The sequence below is a fragment of the Oncorhynchus mykiss genome, chromosome 23 (genome assembly GCF_013265735.2).
Source record: "Oncorhynchus mykiss isolate Arlee chromosome 23, USDA_OmykA_1.1, whole genome shotgun sequence".
NCBI lineage: Eukaryota > Metazoa > Chordata > Actinopteri > Salmoniformes > Salmonidae > Oncorhynchus > Oncorhynchus mykiss.
This window is the reverse complement of record NC_048587.1, coordinates 9,346,724-9,364,011: the sequence shown is the minus strand read 5'-3', so window position 1 is coordinate 9,364,011 and position 17,288 is coordinate 9,346,724. Positions and strand designations below refer to the sequence as shown.

The 17,288-nt window shown below is 45.7% G+C and overlaps 1 protein-coding gene across 1 annotated transcript; it reads right to left on the bottom strand.

The window, feature by feature from the left end:
- Positions 1–155: 155 nt before the first annotated feature.
- On the bottom strand, positions 156–16,622 carry LOC118943920 (vegetative cell wall protein gp1-like; the record flags this gene model as incomplete). Its single annotated transcript, XM_036960841.1, has 2 exons — positions 16,128–16,622; positions 156–776 (listed from the first exon to the last, which is right to left on the bottom strand). Coding segments are annotated over exons 1-2 (1,116 nt in total), but the record flags the coding sequence as incomplete, so codon positions are not given.
- Positions 16,623–17,288: the final 666 nt, after the last annotated feature.

The following is a 17,288-nucleotide window of genomic DNA, read 5'->3' as shown; positions in this document are numbered from 1 at the left end:
GGTAGTGAGGGGACTGGGGCTGGTGGTAGTGAGGGGGATGGTGGTAGTGTGGGGACTGGGACTGGTGGTAGTGAGTGGACTGGGGCTGGTGGTAGTGAGGGGACTGGGGCTGGTGGTAGTGAGGGGAATGGGGCTGGTGGTAGTGTGGGGACTGGGGCTGGTGGTAGTGAGTGGACTGGGGCTGGTGGTAGTGAGGGGACTGGGGCTGGTAGTAGTGAGGGGACTGGTGGTAGTGAGGGGACTGGGGCTGGTGGTAGTGAGTGGACTGGGGCTGGTGGTAGTGAGGGGACTGGGGCTGGTATTAGTGAGGGGGCTGGTGGTAGTGTGGGGACTGGGGCTGGTGGTAGTGAGGGGACTGGGGCTGGTAGTAGTGAGGGGACTGGTGGTAGTGAGGGGACTGGGGCTGGTGGTAGTGAGTGGACTGGGGCTGGTGGTAGTGAGGGGACTGGGGCTGGTGGTAGTGAGGGGACTGGGGCTGGTGGTAGTGTGGGGACTGGGGCTGGTGGTAGTGAGTGGACTGGGGCTGGTGGTAGTGAGGGGACTGGGGCTGGTAGTAGTGAGGGGACTGGTGGTAGTGAGGGGACTGGGGCTGGTGGTAGTGAGTGGACTGGGGCTGGTGGTAGTGTGGGGACTGGGGCTGGTATTAGTGAGGGGGCTGGTGGTACTGTGGGGACTGGGGCTGGTGGTAGTGTGGGGACTGGGACTGGTGGTAGTGAGTGGACTGGGGCTGGTGGTAGTGAGGGGACTGGGGCTGGTGGTAGTGAGGGGACTGGGGCTGGTGATAGTGAGGGGACTGGGGCTGGTGGTAGTGAGGGGGCTGGTGGTAATGAGGGGACTGGGGCTGGTGGTAGTGAGTGGGCTGGGGCTGGTGGTAGTGTGGGGACTGGGGCTGGTGGTAGTGAGGGGACTGGGGCTGCTGGTAGTGAGGGGACTTGGGCTGGTGGTAGTGAGGGTACTGGGGCTGGTGTTAGTGAGGGGACTGGGGCTGGATCTTCTTGTGGATAATGCCTCTTGGCATGACTAAGTAGGTAGGGTTCCATAGCCGCAGGCAGAACAGTAGAAACTGGAGCAGCAGCACAGCCAGGTGGACTGGGGACAGCAAGGAGTCATCAGGCCAGGGAATCCTCGGGCATGGTCCTAGGGCTCAGGTCCTCCGAGAGAGAGAAAGAAAGAATTAGAGAGAGCATACTTAAATTCACACAGGACACCGGATAAGACAGGAGAAATACTCCAGATATAACAGACGGACCCTAGCTCCCCGACACAAACTACTGCAGCATAAATACTGGAGGCTGTGACGGGAGGGGTCGGGAGACACTGTGGCCCTGTCCGACGATACCCCCGGACAGGGCCAAACAGGCAGGATATAACCCCACCCACTTTGCCAAAGCACAGCCCCAACACCACTAGAGGGAAATCTTCAACCACCAACTTACCATCCTGAGACAAGGCCGAGTATAGCCCACAAAGATCTCCGCCACGGCACAACCCAAAGGGGGGGGGGGGGTCGCCAACCCAGACAGGAAGATCACATCAGCAATTTTGGGTCTTCACCATGTTTCATCGAAATGTACAGCTGTGTATCATCCGCATAGCTGTGAAAGTGAACATTATGTTTCCGAATGACATCACCAAGAGGTAAAATATATAGTGATATCAATAGTGGTCCTAAAACGGAACCTTGAGGAACACCGAAATTTACAGTTGATTTGTCAGAGGACAAACCGTCCACAGAGATAAACGGATATCTTTCCGACAGATGAGATCTAAACCCGGCCAGAACTTGTCCGTGTAGACCAAATTTGGTCTCAGTGCTATGGTGGGTTCTAAAACCAGACTGAAACATTTCGTATACATTGTTTTTCTTCAGGAAGACAGTGAGTTGCTGCGTAACAGCTTTTTCAAAAATTAGATATTGGCCGATATAAAAAATAAAAAAAATTCTGGGTCAAGGTTTGGCTTTTTCAAGAGAGGCTTTAATTCCTGCCATTTTTAGTGAGTTTGGTACACAATCGGTGGATAGAGAGCCGTTTATTATGTTCAACATTTGTGGGCCAAGCAGCCCTTTCAGTAGTTTAGTTGGAATAGGGTCCAGTATGCAGCTTGTAGGTTTAGAGGCCATGATTATTTTCATCTATGTGTCAAGAGATATGGTATTAAAAAACTTAGTCCTAGGTCCTGGCAGGGTTGTGCAGACTCAGGACAACCTGAGCTTTGGAGGAATACACAGATTCATCACTTTCTTTTAAATCACCTTCGTCAATGAGAGTCAATTGGAGTCGAGGTAACAGTGCAGAGCCAGTGAAACATCAGTAGATATTTAGCGTGACGCTGTCCATATTAATACGTGTATGAACGTGTAGCCCACATGGATTATGCCGCTATAAATCTTTATCAAACCTTATAATTGGTTGACTTTTTTTCAAAATTTTCATGTATTTAGTTTTTTATATTATATTTTCCTTTGCTAGTGTAGAAGGTAAAGTCAATCACCTTCACCAGACTGCGTGTTTCTGTCCCTGAATGCCTGAAAGGCCATGGGAATAATCATTTGGCAAAGGGACATTTTGTTCAATCTGGAGAGGTTGGTAAGCAACTAGCTATTGCCCCTTGAAATATTCACAAAATGTCCAATTAGGGACGTGAAAATTCACCTCATCTCGTTTGTCAGTGACTCATTCTGCAGCAGGGGAATCGCTCGCCCTCCCTTCCTTTTTTTTAGGATGGACCACTTTTTTAATGACTCATTCATCAAATCTTGGCTCTTTTACAACTCATACAGCTACCAAGGCAGACTAATCAGCCTCCTTTAGGGGATTGGTGCAAGGCAGGGTGGAGAGAGAACTCGTAGTGGTGAGGCCCGGCCTGCAGGTCGAATCAATCATTAACACGGGATTCATATAAGGACAGAGCTCAGCTGACCATGCAGGGGGATCTCAGGAGCTCCTTTAAGAAGTATGTTAAGGGATCATGGCTCGCATCCTAAACGGCACCCTATTCCCTATATAGTGTTCACTATGTATTGGTCCCCGGGGTTCTATTTCATGTTTCATCTTAAACCCATTACACAGAAGGTGTATATATAGAGAGAGGACGTACTATAGCAGTTGACTTGAGTTGTACGAACCTTCCTGTGTCCGTACCAGCAGAGCATCTAAACAAGATGTACTTTATAATGGATTCACAATCCTTGACAGGGAAGGTGCTTAAAGAGAGAGAGGACACACTGCAGCAGTACGACTTATACGAATCTCCAAGGAATTCAAGGGAACCGAACACTTGATCAACAGGTTTTTTTTTTTAAATCAAGGCCATTAAAAACCAATTACAGAGTTAATCACAAAAAGAAAGTGAGCAATATAATGTTATCAGACAAGCCAAGATACCAAATCATATACATAGTATGTTCCTAGATATCAATCTACCTACATTGAACACAGAGCATTAAATTTACAAAAGACAAAAAGACTGAAGAATAAATTGGACTTTTGAAAATGACTATTTTGAAAATATAATGTCCACTATCTATACATGTACTCTTTTCATTATCCTCTTTTAAGACCTACCTAAACAAAATAATGGATTTTTTTGTGATGGTGTATATTAAACGGATATATTAAATGGTTTAAAATGGCCCAGAGGCCTGGCAATGCTAGTGTTAAAATGTTCAATTTTGTCTCAATAGCTCAAGTGCCTCTGTTACTAATCTGAGCAGCAAAAAAAATAAACGTCCTCTCACCGTCAACTGCGTTTATTTTCAGCAAACTTAACATGTGTAAATATTTGTATGAACATAACAAGATTCAACAACTGAGACATAAACTGAACAAGTTCCACAGACATGTGACTAACAGAAATGGAATAATGTGTCCCTGAACAAAGGGGGGGTCAAAATCAAAAGTAAAACAAGAACACTGACATTCCTGTCTTGCAGGAAATCACACACAGAACGAGCAGTATGGCTGGTGGCATTGTCATGCTGGAGGGTCATGTCAGGATGAGCCTGCAGGAAGGGTACCACATGAGGGAGGAGGATGTCTTCCCTGTAACGCACAGCGTTGAGATTGAGCTTGTTGTCATTGCAGGCAGTCTGATGATGCTGCGACACACCGCCCCAGACCATGACGGACCCTCCACCTCCAAATCGATCCCGCTCCAGAGTACAGGCCTCGGTGTAAAGCGCATTCTTTCGATGATAAAGGCGAATCCGACCATCACCCCTGGTGAGACAAAACCGTGTCTCATCATTGAAGAGCACTTTTTCCTTGTGCCCATAGGCGACGTTGTTGCCGGTGATGTCTGGTGAGGACCTGCCTTACGACAGGCCTACAAGCCCTCAGTCCAGCCTCTCTCTTAGCCAACATTTTTGTGAACTGTTGGGAGTGAAATGTCTTATTAAACAACATAGCAATTTTGTAACCTATGATATCGTGCAAATCTTGAATCTGCCTGAATATTCCCAAGTACATATTTGTTGTGTTAGAAAGTGGGATTCAAATGTGTTAAGTGTGTTTTTTTTTATCAAGATTTAAACAAAATACACCTTTAAAAAAACATCTAATACAAATATTTCTAAACATTTATGGAAAATAACACACCAATATCTATATCTTGATTAGATACGTATTCAACCCCCTCAGTCAATACATGTTAGAATCACCCAGTGATAACAGCTGTGAGTCTTTCTGGGTAAGTCTCTAAGAGCTTTCCACACCTGGATTGTGCAATATTTTCCATTATTCTTTTTAAAAATCTTCAAGCTCTGTCAAGTTGGTTGTAGATCATTGCTAGACTATTTTCAAGTCTTGCCATAGATTTTCAAGATGATTTAAATTAAAACTGTAACTCAGCCAATCAGGATCATTCACTGTCTTCTTAGAAAACAGACTGAACCTGTTTTTTTTAAAACTGTGCTTAAGGTTATTCTGCTTTATTTTTATCCCCTATAAAAAAAATCTCCCTAGTCTTTGCCGATGACAGGTATACCTGTACCATGATGCAGCCAGAACCATACTTGAAAATCTGAAGAGCAGGACTAAGTGATGTTGTGTTGGATTTGCTGAAAAACTTAACGCTTTGTAATCAAGACAAAAAGTAAATTTCTTTGCCACGTTTTTGGAATATTTCTTTATTGGCTTGTTGCAAACAGGATGCATGTTTTGGAATATTGTTATTCTGTACAGGCTTCCTTATTTTCACTCTGTCATGTATGTTAGTATTGTGGAGTAACTAAAATGTTGTCGATCCATCCTCAGTTATCTCCTATCACAGCCAATAAACATTAAACTGGTGAAATCCCTGAGCGGTTTCCTTCTTCTCCGGCAACTGAGTTAGGAAGGATGTCTGTATCTTTGTAGTGACTGGGTGTATTGATACACCATCCAAAGTGTAATTAATAACTGGATCATGCTCAAAGGGATATTCAATGTCTTGTTTTTTTTACTCATCTACCAATAGGAGAATAGTGAATAATGGTGAGAGAAGAAGAAACAGATGCACATATATCATACTCCCCCCAAAATATTATTGTAATGGTGAGAGGTTAGCATTTATTGGGGGTATAATATTTGTGCGTCTAACTTTCTCACACATCATTATTCACAATTCCTTACGTAATCATTGTAGCATCCATATTAAAATGTAGTGTTTAGAAACATATTTTAATTTACAATAAAAGTGCCTCCAAAATGACAGAACACATTTATCATTAATTTCTATTGGGCATAAAATACTCTGAACCACATCCAAAACAAACAGCAAATGCATCCAGAGTCACAAGCCTGATTAGTAGTCAAAGCGTGCTATAAATATGGGACCAAATACTAAACTTTTGACTACCGGTATGTCAATCTGAATTACATAACAAAAAAACAATCCCGATCAAAATCCGTCAGTTTAAACTAGATATATCTGGGGGTTTTTGTATTTCATATAAATAAATCCATGCATCCGCCAGTGTCGCACTTCCACATCTGGGGTGAAAGGTGGCAGAGTTAGAGAGGTGTTTGTCAGACCATGAGACATCTGGGTTGAAAGGTGACAGAGACAGAGCGGTGTTTGTTAGACCATGATACATCTGGGGTGAAAGGTGGCAGAGTTAGAGAAGTGTTTGTCAGACCATGAGACATCTGGGGTGAAAGGTGGCAGAGTTAGAGAGGTGTTTGTTAGACCATGAGACATCTGGGGTGAAAGGTGGCAGAGTTAGAGAGGTGTTTGTCAGACCATGAGACATCTGGGGTGAAAGGTGGCAGAGTTAGAGAGGTGTTTGTTAGACCATGAGACATCTGGGGTGAAAGGTGGCAGAGACAGAGAGGTGTTTGTTAGACCATGAGACATCTGGGGTGAAAGGTGGCAGAGACAGAGCGGTGTTTGTTAGACCATGAGACATCTGGGGTGAAAGGTGGCAGAGACAGAGAGGTGTTTGTCAGACCATGAGACATATCGAAAATCGGTCCTCTCACGTAAATGTCTATAGCGTCGCAACAGTTTGGCCTCTGAACTATTATGTAAAGATGAGACTCATTGATGCTGTTGACCCGGATCACTGGTTGCTGCGGAAAAGGAGGAGGTCAAAAGTGGGGTGAGTGTAACGGATGTGAAATGGCTAGCTTAGTTAGCGGTGTTCGCGCTAAATAGCGTTTCAATCGGTGACGTCGCTTGCTCTGAGACCTTGAAGTAGTGGTTCCCCTTGCTCTGCAAGGGCCGCAGCTTTTGTGGAGCGATGGGTAATGATGCTTCGTGGGTGACTGTTGTTGATGTGTGCAGAGGGTCCCTGGTTCGCGCCCGGGTATTGGCGAGGAGACGGTCTAAAGTTATACGGTTACGTTACTAAACTATTATGGAAAGATGAGACTCACGAACACAATGTTCTTCATTTTGCTCTTCGACCCCCACAAGCCTTTGCTGATGTGCCAACTTCTGTCTGTAGCGTCCGAACTGTTTGGGCTAGAAACTAATGTGACGCCACTGTCGAAAGGGGAGACTCCCACGAACGTGACGGTGTTCTATGACTCGGAGGTGACGTTAAACGGTACTGGTTTAAAAAACGAAGTATGAAAGTAGTTTTGTGCTTACCAAAAAACAGGGGTTAGATATGGGTATGAAAAATATATACTGTATGTACAGTACCAGTCAAATGTTTGTACACACCTACTCATTTAAGGATTTTTCTTTATTTATACTATATTCTGCATTGTAGAATAATAGTCAAAACATCACAACTATTAAATAAGACAAATGGAGTCATGGGGCAAACAAAAAAGTATTAAACAATTAAAATATATTTTATATTTGAGATTATTCAAATAGCCACCTCTTGCCTTGATGACAGCTTTCTACACTCTTGGCATTCCCTCAACCAGCATCACCTGGAATGCTTTTCCAACAGTTCCCACATATGCTGAGCACTTGTTCGCTGCTTTTTCTTCACTCTAAGGTCCGATTCTCAATTTGGTTTGGTTGACCGCCTACCCCGGCCAAATTAGACCGGTTGTGCGCCGCCCTATGGGACTCCCAATCACGACAGAATGTGATACAGCCTGGATTCAAACCAGGGACTGTAGTGACGCCTCTCGCACTGAGATGCAGTGCCTTAGACCCCTGCACCACTCGGGAGTTTTTCTTAGCAATTATCTTGTGACTGACAGTCTTTTTCCATTTATGAATGTGTTACTCAATGTGTTTCTAGGGGCCTTTTTATCAAAAGCAGTCCTCCAATAGAGCTAATTTGCTGCACTTAGCCTGCAGACATCTAGGCTGCCTCTGAAAGGGCACCCTATTCCCATAGAGAGTTGGTCTAAAGTAGTGCACTCTATTGGGAAAAGGGGTGCCATTTTGTACGCAGTGTTGTAAATGGCAACATTGGTAACACTCGTCCGTTTGGGTGTGAGACTTGTCAACTGCAGATTAATGGTGGTACACGCAACACAATCTTACATGTTTCATTGTAGTTTCAAAAAAAAAATGGCTCTTTAGACTCAGAAAGAAAAGCCAATTGCTTTTCCGTACCGTTTGTCACATTTGCCGTGTAGGTCAAATCAAATCAAATCAAATGTATTTATAAAGCCCTTCTTACATCAGCTGACATCTCAAAGTGCTGTACAGAAACCCAGCCTTAAACCCCAAACAGCAAGCGATGCAGGTGTAGAAGCACGTTCTGGATAATTACCAGGTTGCACCTGGTGCTCAACAACCTGGGAGATACTTCCATTATGGTGCTTCAGCCTGTAGCTGTATGTCCCTCATGGTTCCCTTTATAGCACACACCGTTAGACCAGGACCCGTAGGGACATACCTCATGACATGGGGAAGTGTCCTTCCTGGGATGGTATTAAATCAGAAGCCGTCTGGCCACCGTACTCTAGACCTTCCTGGGATGGTATTACATCAGAAGCCGTCTGGCCACCGTACTCTAGACCTTGCAGAGATGGTATTACATCAGAAGCCGTCTGGCCACCGCACTCTAGTCCTTCCTGGGATGGTATTACATCAGCAGTCGTCTAGTCACCGTACTCTAGACCTTCCAGACATGGTATTAAATCAGCAGTCGCCTAGTCATCGTACTCTAGACCTTCCTGGGGTGGTATTACATCAGCAGTCGTCTAGTCACCGTACTCTAGACCTTCCTGAGATGGTATTACATCAGAAGCCGTCTGGCCACCGTACTCTAGACCTTCCTGGGATGGTATTACATCAGAAGCCATCTGGCCACCGTACTCTAGACCTTCCTGGGATGGTATTACATCAGAAGCCATCTGTCCACCGTACTCTAGACAATGAACTGAATGTGTCAGTTATTTTGAAGCAGTGAGTTTGTGAGATCCGGGTGGTGTGACTGGAACGAATTGCAAAAATCGCTGAAGTTGGAGACTTTTGTCTCCCTCACCAACTTCAAACATCTGCTATCTGAGCAGCTAACCGATCGCTGCAGCTGTACATAGTCTATCGGTAAATAGCCCACCCATTTTTACCTACCTCATCCCCATACTGTTTTTATTTATTTACTTTTCTGCTCTTTTACACACCAATATCTCTACCTGCACATGACCATCTAGTCATTTATCACTCCAGTGTTAATCTGCAAAATTGTAATTATTCGCCTACCTCCTCATGCCTTTTGCACACAATGTATATAGACTCTCTTTTTTTTCTACTGTGTTATTGACTTGTTAATTGTTTACTCCATGTGTAACTCTGTGTTGTCTGTTCACACTGCTATGCTTTATCTTGGCCAGGTAGCAGTTGCAAATGAGAACTTGTTCTCAACTAGCCTACCTGGTTAAATAAAGGATAAATAAAAAAATAAAAAACTTTCAGGGAGTGAAGAAGTAGGAATAATACCATGTTGAAAGTCCTTGATGGGACCCTATTCCCTATGTAGTGCACTATAGCTAGCCACTGGGGAAGCACGTATTGGGGGATAAAGTACTCTACACAGGGAATGAGCCAAGCCACTGGGGAAGCACGCATTGGGGGATAAAGTACTCTACACAGGGAATGAGCCAAGCCACTGGGGAAGCACGTATTGGGGGATAAAGTACTCTACACAGGGAATGAGCCTAGCCACTGGGGAAGCACGCATTGGGGGATAAAGTACTCTACACAGGGAATGAGCCTAGCCACTGGGGAAGCACGTATTGGGGGATAAAGTACTCTACACAGGGAATGAGCCTAGCCACTGGGGAAGCACGTATTGGGGGATAAAGTACTCTACACAGGGAATGAGCCTAGCCACCGGGGAAGCACGCATTGGGGGATAAAGTACTCTACACAGGGAATGAGCCTAGCCACTGGGGAAGCACGTATTGGGGGATAAAGTACTCTGCACAGGGAATGAGCCAAGCCACTGGGGAAGCACGCATTGGGGGATAAAGTACTCTACACAGGGAATGAGCCTAGCCACTGGGAAAGCACGCATTGGGGGATAAAGTACTCTACACAGGGAATGAGCCTAGCCACTGGGGAAGCACGCATTGGGGGATAAAGTACTCTACACAGGGAATGAGCCATGCCATTGTTGTTAAGGACCCATGAGGGGATAAAGTACTCTACATGAGGAATGAGCCAAGCCATTGTTGCTAAGGACCCATGAGGGGATAAAGTACTCTACATGAGGAATGAGCCATGCCATTGTTGTTAAGGACCCATGAGGGGATAACGTACTCTAAATGAGGAATGAGCCAAGCCTTTGTTGTTAAGGACCAATCAGGGGGTAAAGTCCTCTACACAAGGAATGAGCCAAACCATTGTTGCTAAGGACCCATGAGGGGATAAATTACTCTACATGAGGAATGAGCCAAGCCATTGTTGCTAAGGACCCATGAGATAGATAAAGTACTCTACATGAGGAATGGGCCAAGCCATTGTTGCTAAGGACCCATGAGATAGATAAAGTACTCTACATGAGGAATGGGCCAAGCCATTGTTGCTAAGGACCCATGAGGGGATAAAGTACTCTGCACAGGGAATGAGCCAAGCCACTGGGGAAGCACACATTGGGGGATAAAGTACTCTACACAGGGAATGAGCCTAGCCACTGGGGAAGCACGCATTGGGGGATAAAGTACTCTACACAGGGAATGAGCCTAGCCACTGGGGAAGCACGCATTGGGGGATAAAGTACTCTACACAGGGAATGAGCCAAGCCACTGGGGAAGCACGCATTGGGGGATAAAGTACTCTACACAGGGAATGAGCCAAGCCACTGGGGAAGCACACATTGGGGGATAAACTACTCTACACAGGGAATGAGCCAAGCCATTGTTGCTAAGGAACCAAGAGGGGGTAAAGTACTCTACATGAGGAATGAGCCAAGCCATTGTTGCTAAGGACCCATGAGGGGATAAAGTACTCTACATGAAGAATGAGCCAAGCCATTGTTGCTAATGACCCATGAGGGGATAAAGTACTCTACATGAGGAATGAGCCAAGCCATTGTTGCTCAGGATCCATGAGGGGGTAAAGTACTCTACATGAGGAATGAGCCAAGCCATTGTTGCTAAGGACCCATGAGGGGATAAAGTACTCTACATGAGGAATGAGCCAAGCCATTGTTGCTAAGGACCCATGAGTGGATAAAGTACTCTACATGAGGAATGAGCCAAGCCATTGTTGCTAAGGACCCATGAGGGGATAAAGTACTCTACATGAGGAATGAGCCAAGCCATTGTTGCTAAGGACCCATGAGGGGATAAAGTACTCTACATGAGGAATGAGCCATGCCATTGTTGTTAAGGACCCATGAGGGGATAACGTACTCTACATGAGGAATGAGCCAAGCCATTGTTGTTAAGGACCAATCAGTGGGTAAAGTCCTCTACACAAGGAATGAGCCAAACCATTGTTGCTAAGGACCCATGAGGGGATAAATTACTCTACATGAGGAATGAGCCAAGCCATTGTTGCTAAGGACCCATGAGATAGATAAAGTACTCTACATGAGGAATGGGCCAAGCCATTGTTGCTAAGGACCCATGAGATAGATAAAGTACTCTACATGAGGAATGGGCCAAGCCATTGTTGCTAAGGACCCATGAGGGGATAAAGTACTCTGCACAGGGAATGAGCCAAGCCACTGGGGAAGCACGCATTGGGGGATAAAGTACTCTACACAGGGAATGAGCCTAGCCACTGGGGAAGCACGCATTGGGGGATAAAGTACTCTACACAGGGAATGAGCCTAGCCACTGGGGAAGCACGCATTGGGGGATAAAGTACTCTACACAGGGAATGAGCCAAGCCACTGGGGAAGCACGCATTGGGGGATAAAGTACTCAACACAGGGAATGAGCCAAGCCACTGGGGAAGCACGCATTGGGGGATAAAGTACTCTACACAGGGAATGAGCCAAGCCACTGGGGAAGCACGCATTGGGGAATAAAGTACTCTACACAGGGAATGAGCCAAGCCATTGTTGCTAAGGAACCATGAGGGGGTAAAGTACTCTACATGAGGAATGAGCCAAGCCATTGTTGTTAAGGACCCATGAGGGGATAAAGTACTCTACATGAAGAATGAGCCAAGCCATTGTTGCTAAGGACCCATGAGGGGATAAAGTACTCTACATGAGGAATGAGCCAAGCCATTGTTGCTAAGGAACCAAGAGGGGATAAAGTACTCTACATGAGGAATGAGCCAAGCCATTGTTGCTAAGGATCCATGAGGGGGTAAAGTACTCTACATGAGGAATGAGCCAAGCCATTGTTGCTAAGGACCCATGAGGGGATAAAGTACTCTACATGAGGAATGGGCCAAGCCATTGTTGCTAAGGACCCATGAGATAGATAAAGTACTCTACATGAGGAATGAGCCAAGCCATTGTTGTTAAGGACCCATGGGGGGATAAATTACTCTACACGAGGAATGAGCCAAGCCATTGTTGTTAAGGACCCAAGAGGTGATAAAGTCCTCTACATGAGGAATGAGCCAAGCCATTGTTGTTAAGGACCCATGAGGTGACAAAGTACTCTACATGAGGAATGAGCCAAGCCATTGTTGTTAAGGACCCATGAGGGGATAAAGTACTCTACATGAGGAATGAGCCAAGCTATTGTTGCTAAATGCTATTCAGCCTCACACTGATTCATTTTGAAGAAAATAACAATGTTGAGAACTGTTATGACCACTCCGTCTCTCTATGACATGATGTTAAAGGTGTATGTATAAGAACAAGCAGCACAAATGCCACACTTAAATAACACAGCATGTCCAGCAGCATATCCACTTTTGCAAGTCAGAAAATACAGTAATACCCTATATGCAGTATACAAAAGTATGTGGACACCCCTTCAAATTAGTGGATTCGGCTTTTTCAGCCACACCCGTTGCTGACAGGTGTTTAAAATTGAGCACACAGCCATGCAATCTCCATAGACAAACATTGGCAGTAGAATGGCCTTACTGAAGAGCTCAGTGACTTTCAACTTGGTACTGTCATGAGATACCCTCTTTCCAACAAGTCAGTTTCGTCAAATTTCTGTCCTGCTAGAGCTGTCCCGGTCAACTGTAAGTGATGTTATTATGAGGTGGAAACTTCTAGGAGCAACAACATCTCATCCGTAAAGTGGTAGGCCACACAAGTTCACAGAGCGGGACCGCTGAGTGCTGAAGCGCGTAGTGCGTAAAATCATCTGTCCACGGTTTCCACACTCACTACCGAGTTCCAAACTGCCTCTGGAAGCAACGTCAGCACAAAAGCTGTTCGTCGGTAGTTTCATGAAATGGGTTTCCGTGGCCGAGCAGCCGCACACAAGCCTAGGATCACCATGCGCAATGCCAGGCATCGGCTGGAATAGTGTAAAGCTCACCGCCATTGGACTCTGGAGCAGTGGAAACGTGTTCTCTGGAATGATGATTCACACTTCACCATCTTGCAGTCCGACAGACAAATCTGGGTTTGACGCATGCCAGGGGAATGCTGCCTGCCCAAATGTATAGTGCCAAATATAAAGTTTGGTGGAGGAGGAATAATGGTCTGGGGCTGTTTTTCATCGTTCAGGCTCAACCCCATCGAACACCTTTGGGATTAATTGGAACGCCGGCTGCGAGCCAGGCCTAATCGCTCATCATCAGTGCCCAACCTCACTAATGCTCTTGTGGCTGAATGGAAGCAAGTCCCCGCAACAATGTTCCAACATCTAGTGGAAAGCCTTCCCAGAAGAGTGGAGGCTGTTATAGAAGCTGTTATAGCAGCACCACCCCTTGGGTTGTGCCGTGGCGGAGGTCTTTGTGGGCTATACTCAGCCTTGTCTCAGGATGGTAAGTTGGTGGTTGAAGATATCCCTCTAGTGGTGTGGGGACTGTGCTTTGGCAAAGTGGGTGGGGTTATATCCTTCCTGTTTGGCCCTGTCCGGGGGTGTCCTCGGATGGGGCCACAGTGTCTCCTGACCCATCCTGTCTCAGCCTCCAGTATTTATGCTGCAGTAGTTTATGTGTCTGGGGGCTAGGGTCAGTTTGTTATATCTGGAGTAATTCTCCTGTCCTATTCGGTATCCTGTGTGAATCTTAGTGTGCGTTCTCTAATTCTCTCCTTCTCTCTTTCTTTCTCTCTCTCGGAGGACCTGAGCCCTAGGACCATGCCCCAGGACTACCTGACATGATGACTCCTTGCTGTCCCCAGTCCACCTGGCCGTGCTGCTGCTCCAGTTTCGACTGTTCTGCCTTATTATTATTCGACCATGCTGGTCATTTATGAACATTTGAACATCTTGGCCATGTTCTGTTATAATCTCCACCCGGCACAGCCAGAAGAGGACTGGCCATCCCACATATGCTCTCTCTAATTCTCTCTTTCTTTCTCTCTCTCGGAGGACCTGAGCCCTAGGACCATGCCCCAGGAATACCTAACATGATGACTCCTTGCTGTCCCCAGTCCACCTGACTGTGCTGCTGCTCCAGTTTCAACTGTTCTGCCTTATTATTATTCGACCATGCTGGTCATTTATGAACATTTGAACATCTTGGCCATGTTCTGTTATAATCTCCACCCGGCACAGCCAGAAGAGGACTGGCCACCCCACATAGCCTGGTTCCTCTCTAGGTTTCTTCCTAGGTTTTGGCCTTTCTAGGGAGTTTTTCCTAGCCACCGTGCTTCTACACCTGCATTGCTTGCTGTTTGGGGTTTTAGGCTGGGTTTCTGTACAGCACTTTGAGATATCAGCTGATGTACGAAGGGCTATATAAATACATTTTATTTGATTTGATTTGATGTTCCAACATCTAGTGGAAAGCCTTCCCAGAAGAGTGGAGGCTGTTATAGCAGCAATGTTCCAACATCTAGTGGAAAGCCTTCCCAGAAGAGTGGAGGCTGTTATAGCAGCAACGTTCCAACATCTAGTGGAAAGCCTTCCCAGATGAGTGGAGGCTGTTATAGCAGCAACATTCCAACATCTAGTGGAAAGCCTTCCCAGAAAAGGGGAGGCTGTAATAGCAGCAACATTCCAACATCTAGTGGAAAGCCTTCCCAGAAGAGTGGAGGCTGTTATAGCAGCAAAGGGGGACCAACTCCATATCAATGCCCATGATTTGGGAATGAGATGTTTGACGAGCAGGTGTGCACATACTTTGGGTCATGTTGTGTCTGTTCTTATTGTTCCAAAGTCATTTAAATCAATGTCAGGTCACAATAGGCCATTTAATTCACTATAATGAGTCAGAAAATGTAGCAGGTTTGTCAGTTCAGAGGTGAAGCATGCAGGCGACAGTACAAACCCATGAAGTATTAACGCCTAGGTACCTAGCTTGAAGGCTCGGACAGAACTGCAAAAAAAAATGTTTTTGTTATTTTCAGCAAGACTGCTCTTCAGTATGTTTGTTGAAGTCCTATGTGAGAACCCTGCAGCAAGGAGCAAACATGGACATGGTTCAGAGAATAGAGAGGAAGCTCAGAAAATGACTTGGAAATACACTCAGGATGTTGTGTTATCCAACAACATATAGACATGTCGGAAAAATACATTTTTTTCTCTCTCTCTCACCATATAGGCTCTGAAATATTCACACCGTGATTCATTCAAGTCTCCAAAAATCACATGATCACATGGCACCAAGTAGATGACGAGTAGGTTTCCATTCCTAATAATCCACTCAAGTGGTTTCTCTTGTTTTTCAGGGAATAGAATAAATCAACTAGAACTTGGGATGTTGCCTCGTAGAAACAGACGGCCGATGTCAAACCAACACACTTTAAAGGGATTACTCCAGCATCAATACTGTATGTTAGATAGATCTCCCTATCCCCTGCTTGTTTCAGACACTATCCATCATTATGATGGGAGTGAGGTGTTGATGGAGTCGTTGGTTTTATTTTGACAACAGTATGGAACTGCCCAGTGTTCCTGTCATTGGACAAGGCATATTGTATTTCACTTTAACTGAGTTCAGTCCATGTATTTATATATTTATATATTTTTTTGTACATCAAATCTGGTTTTAAATCAATGTCAAATGTTCCTGTTTGTTAGCGTCACATCAGCGATCCCCATGGTGGTATTAGAGCTAGTGATTGTCAAAGTCATGGTTGTTTCTGTCAGTTTGGAGCCCGATGGAAAAACCTGTAAATATGTAGGGCAAATGTGGCAAAATAATATAGATAAATATACGCTATTTAGCAGACGTACAAGCACGCATACGTGCATACATTTAAAACCACACAGGACCTCTGTGTGAGGATGGAGCAGGACTGACAGGATGGAGCAGCCTGTGTTCTGAGCCTCCAGACAGGAATAGAGCAGCCTGTGTTCTGAGCCTCCAGACAGGATGGAGCAGCCTGTGTTCTGAGTCTCCAGACAGGATGGAGCAGCCTGTGTTCTGAGCCTCCAGACAGGAATAGAGTAGACTGTGTTCTGAGCCTCCAGACAGGATGGAGCAGGACTGTCAGGAATAGAGCAGCCTGTGTTCTGAGCCTCCAGACAGGATGGAGCAGCCTGTGTTCTGAGCCTCCAGACAGGATGGAGCAGCCTGTGTTCTGAGCCTCCAGACAGGATGGAGCAGCCTGTGTTCTGAGCCTCCAGACAGGAATAGAGCAGCCTGTGTTCTGAGTCTCCAGACAGGATGGAGCAGCCTGTGTTCTGAGTCTCCAGACAGGATGGAGCAGGACTGACAGGAATAGAGCAGAGTGGATCCATAGGGTATGTAGCCTGTCAATGCCATCAGTTTTCTTTTGAACCAATCAGAAAGACACACAATACAAAATACATTGTTTAGTGCTTGGCTTGTGCTGTGCTGCAGGTCGGGTAAAGGCCATTCCCTCCGTCCCCAAGCACAGCTGTCTCTCTGCTTGGCTTATCTTTGACAGGTACTCTAGGAAAAGTTATCCCTTCACCATCAGATTTACTGGTCCATAAAATGAAAGGGTTTGAGCTCTTCTGTACCGGCCTCTTAGATGGGAATTATGGATACAGAAGTCTGTAGAATATGATCCAGGCAGTACTTCAGTCTGTAGAATCTGACCCAGGCAGTACTTCAGTCTGTAGAATCTGACCCAGGCAGTACTTCAGTCTGTAGAATCTGACCCATGCAGTACTTCAGTCTGTAGAATCTGATCCAGGCAGTACTTCAGTCTGTAGAATCTGACCCAGGCAGTACTTCAGTCTGTAGGATCTGACACAGGCAGTACTTCAGTCTGTAGAATCTGACCCAGGCAGTACTTCAGTCTGTAGAATCTGATCCAGGCAGTACTTCAGTCTGTAGGATCTGACCCAGGCAGTACTCCTCATAATAACACTCCGAGCTACAGTAGGACCCTCATATTAACAGTCAGAACTACACTAGGACCCTCATATTAACAGAGC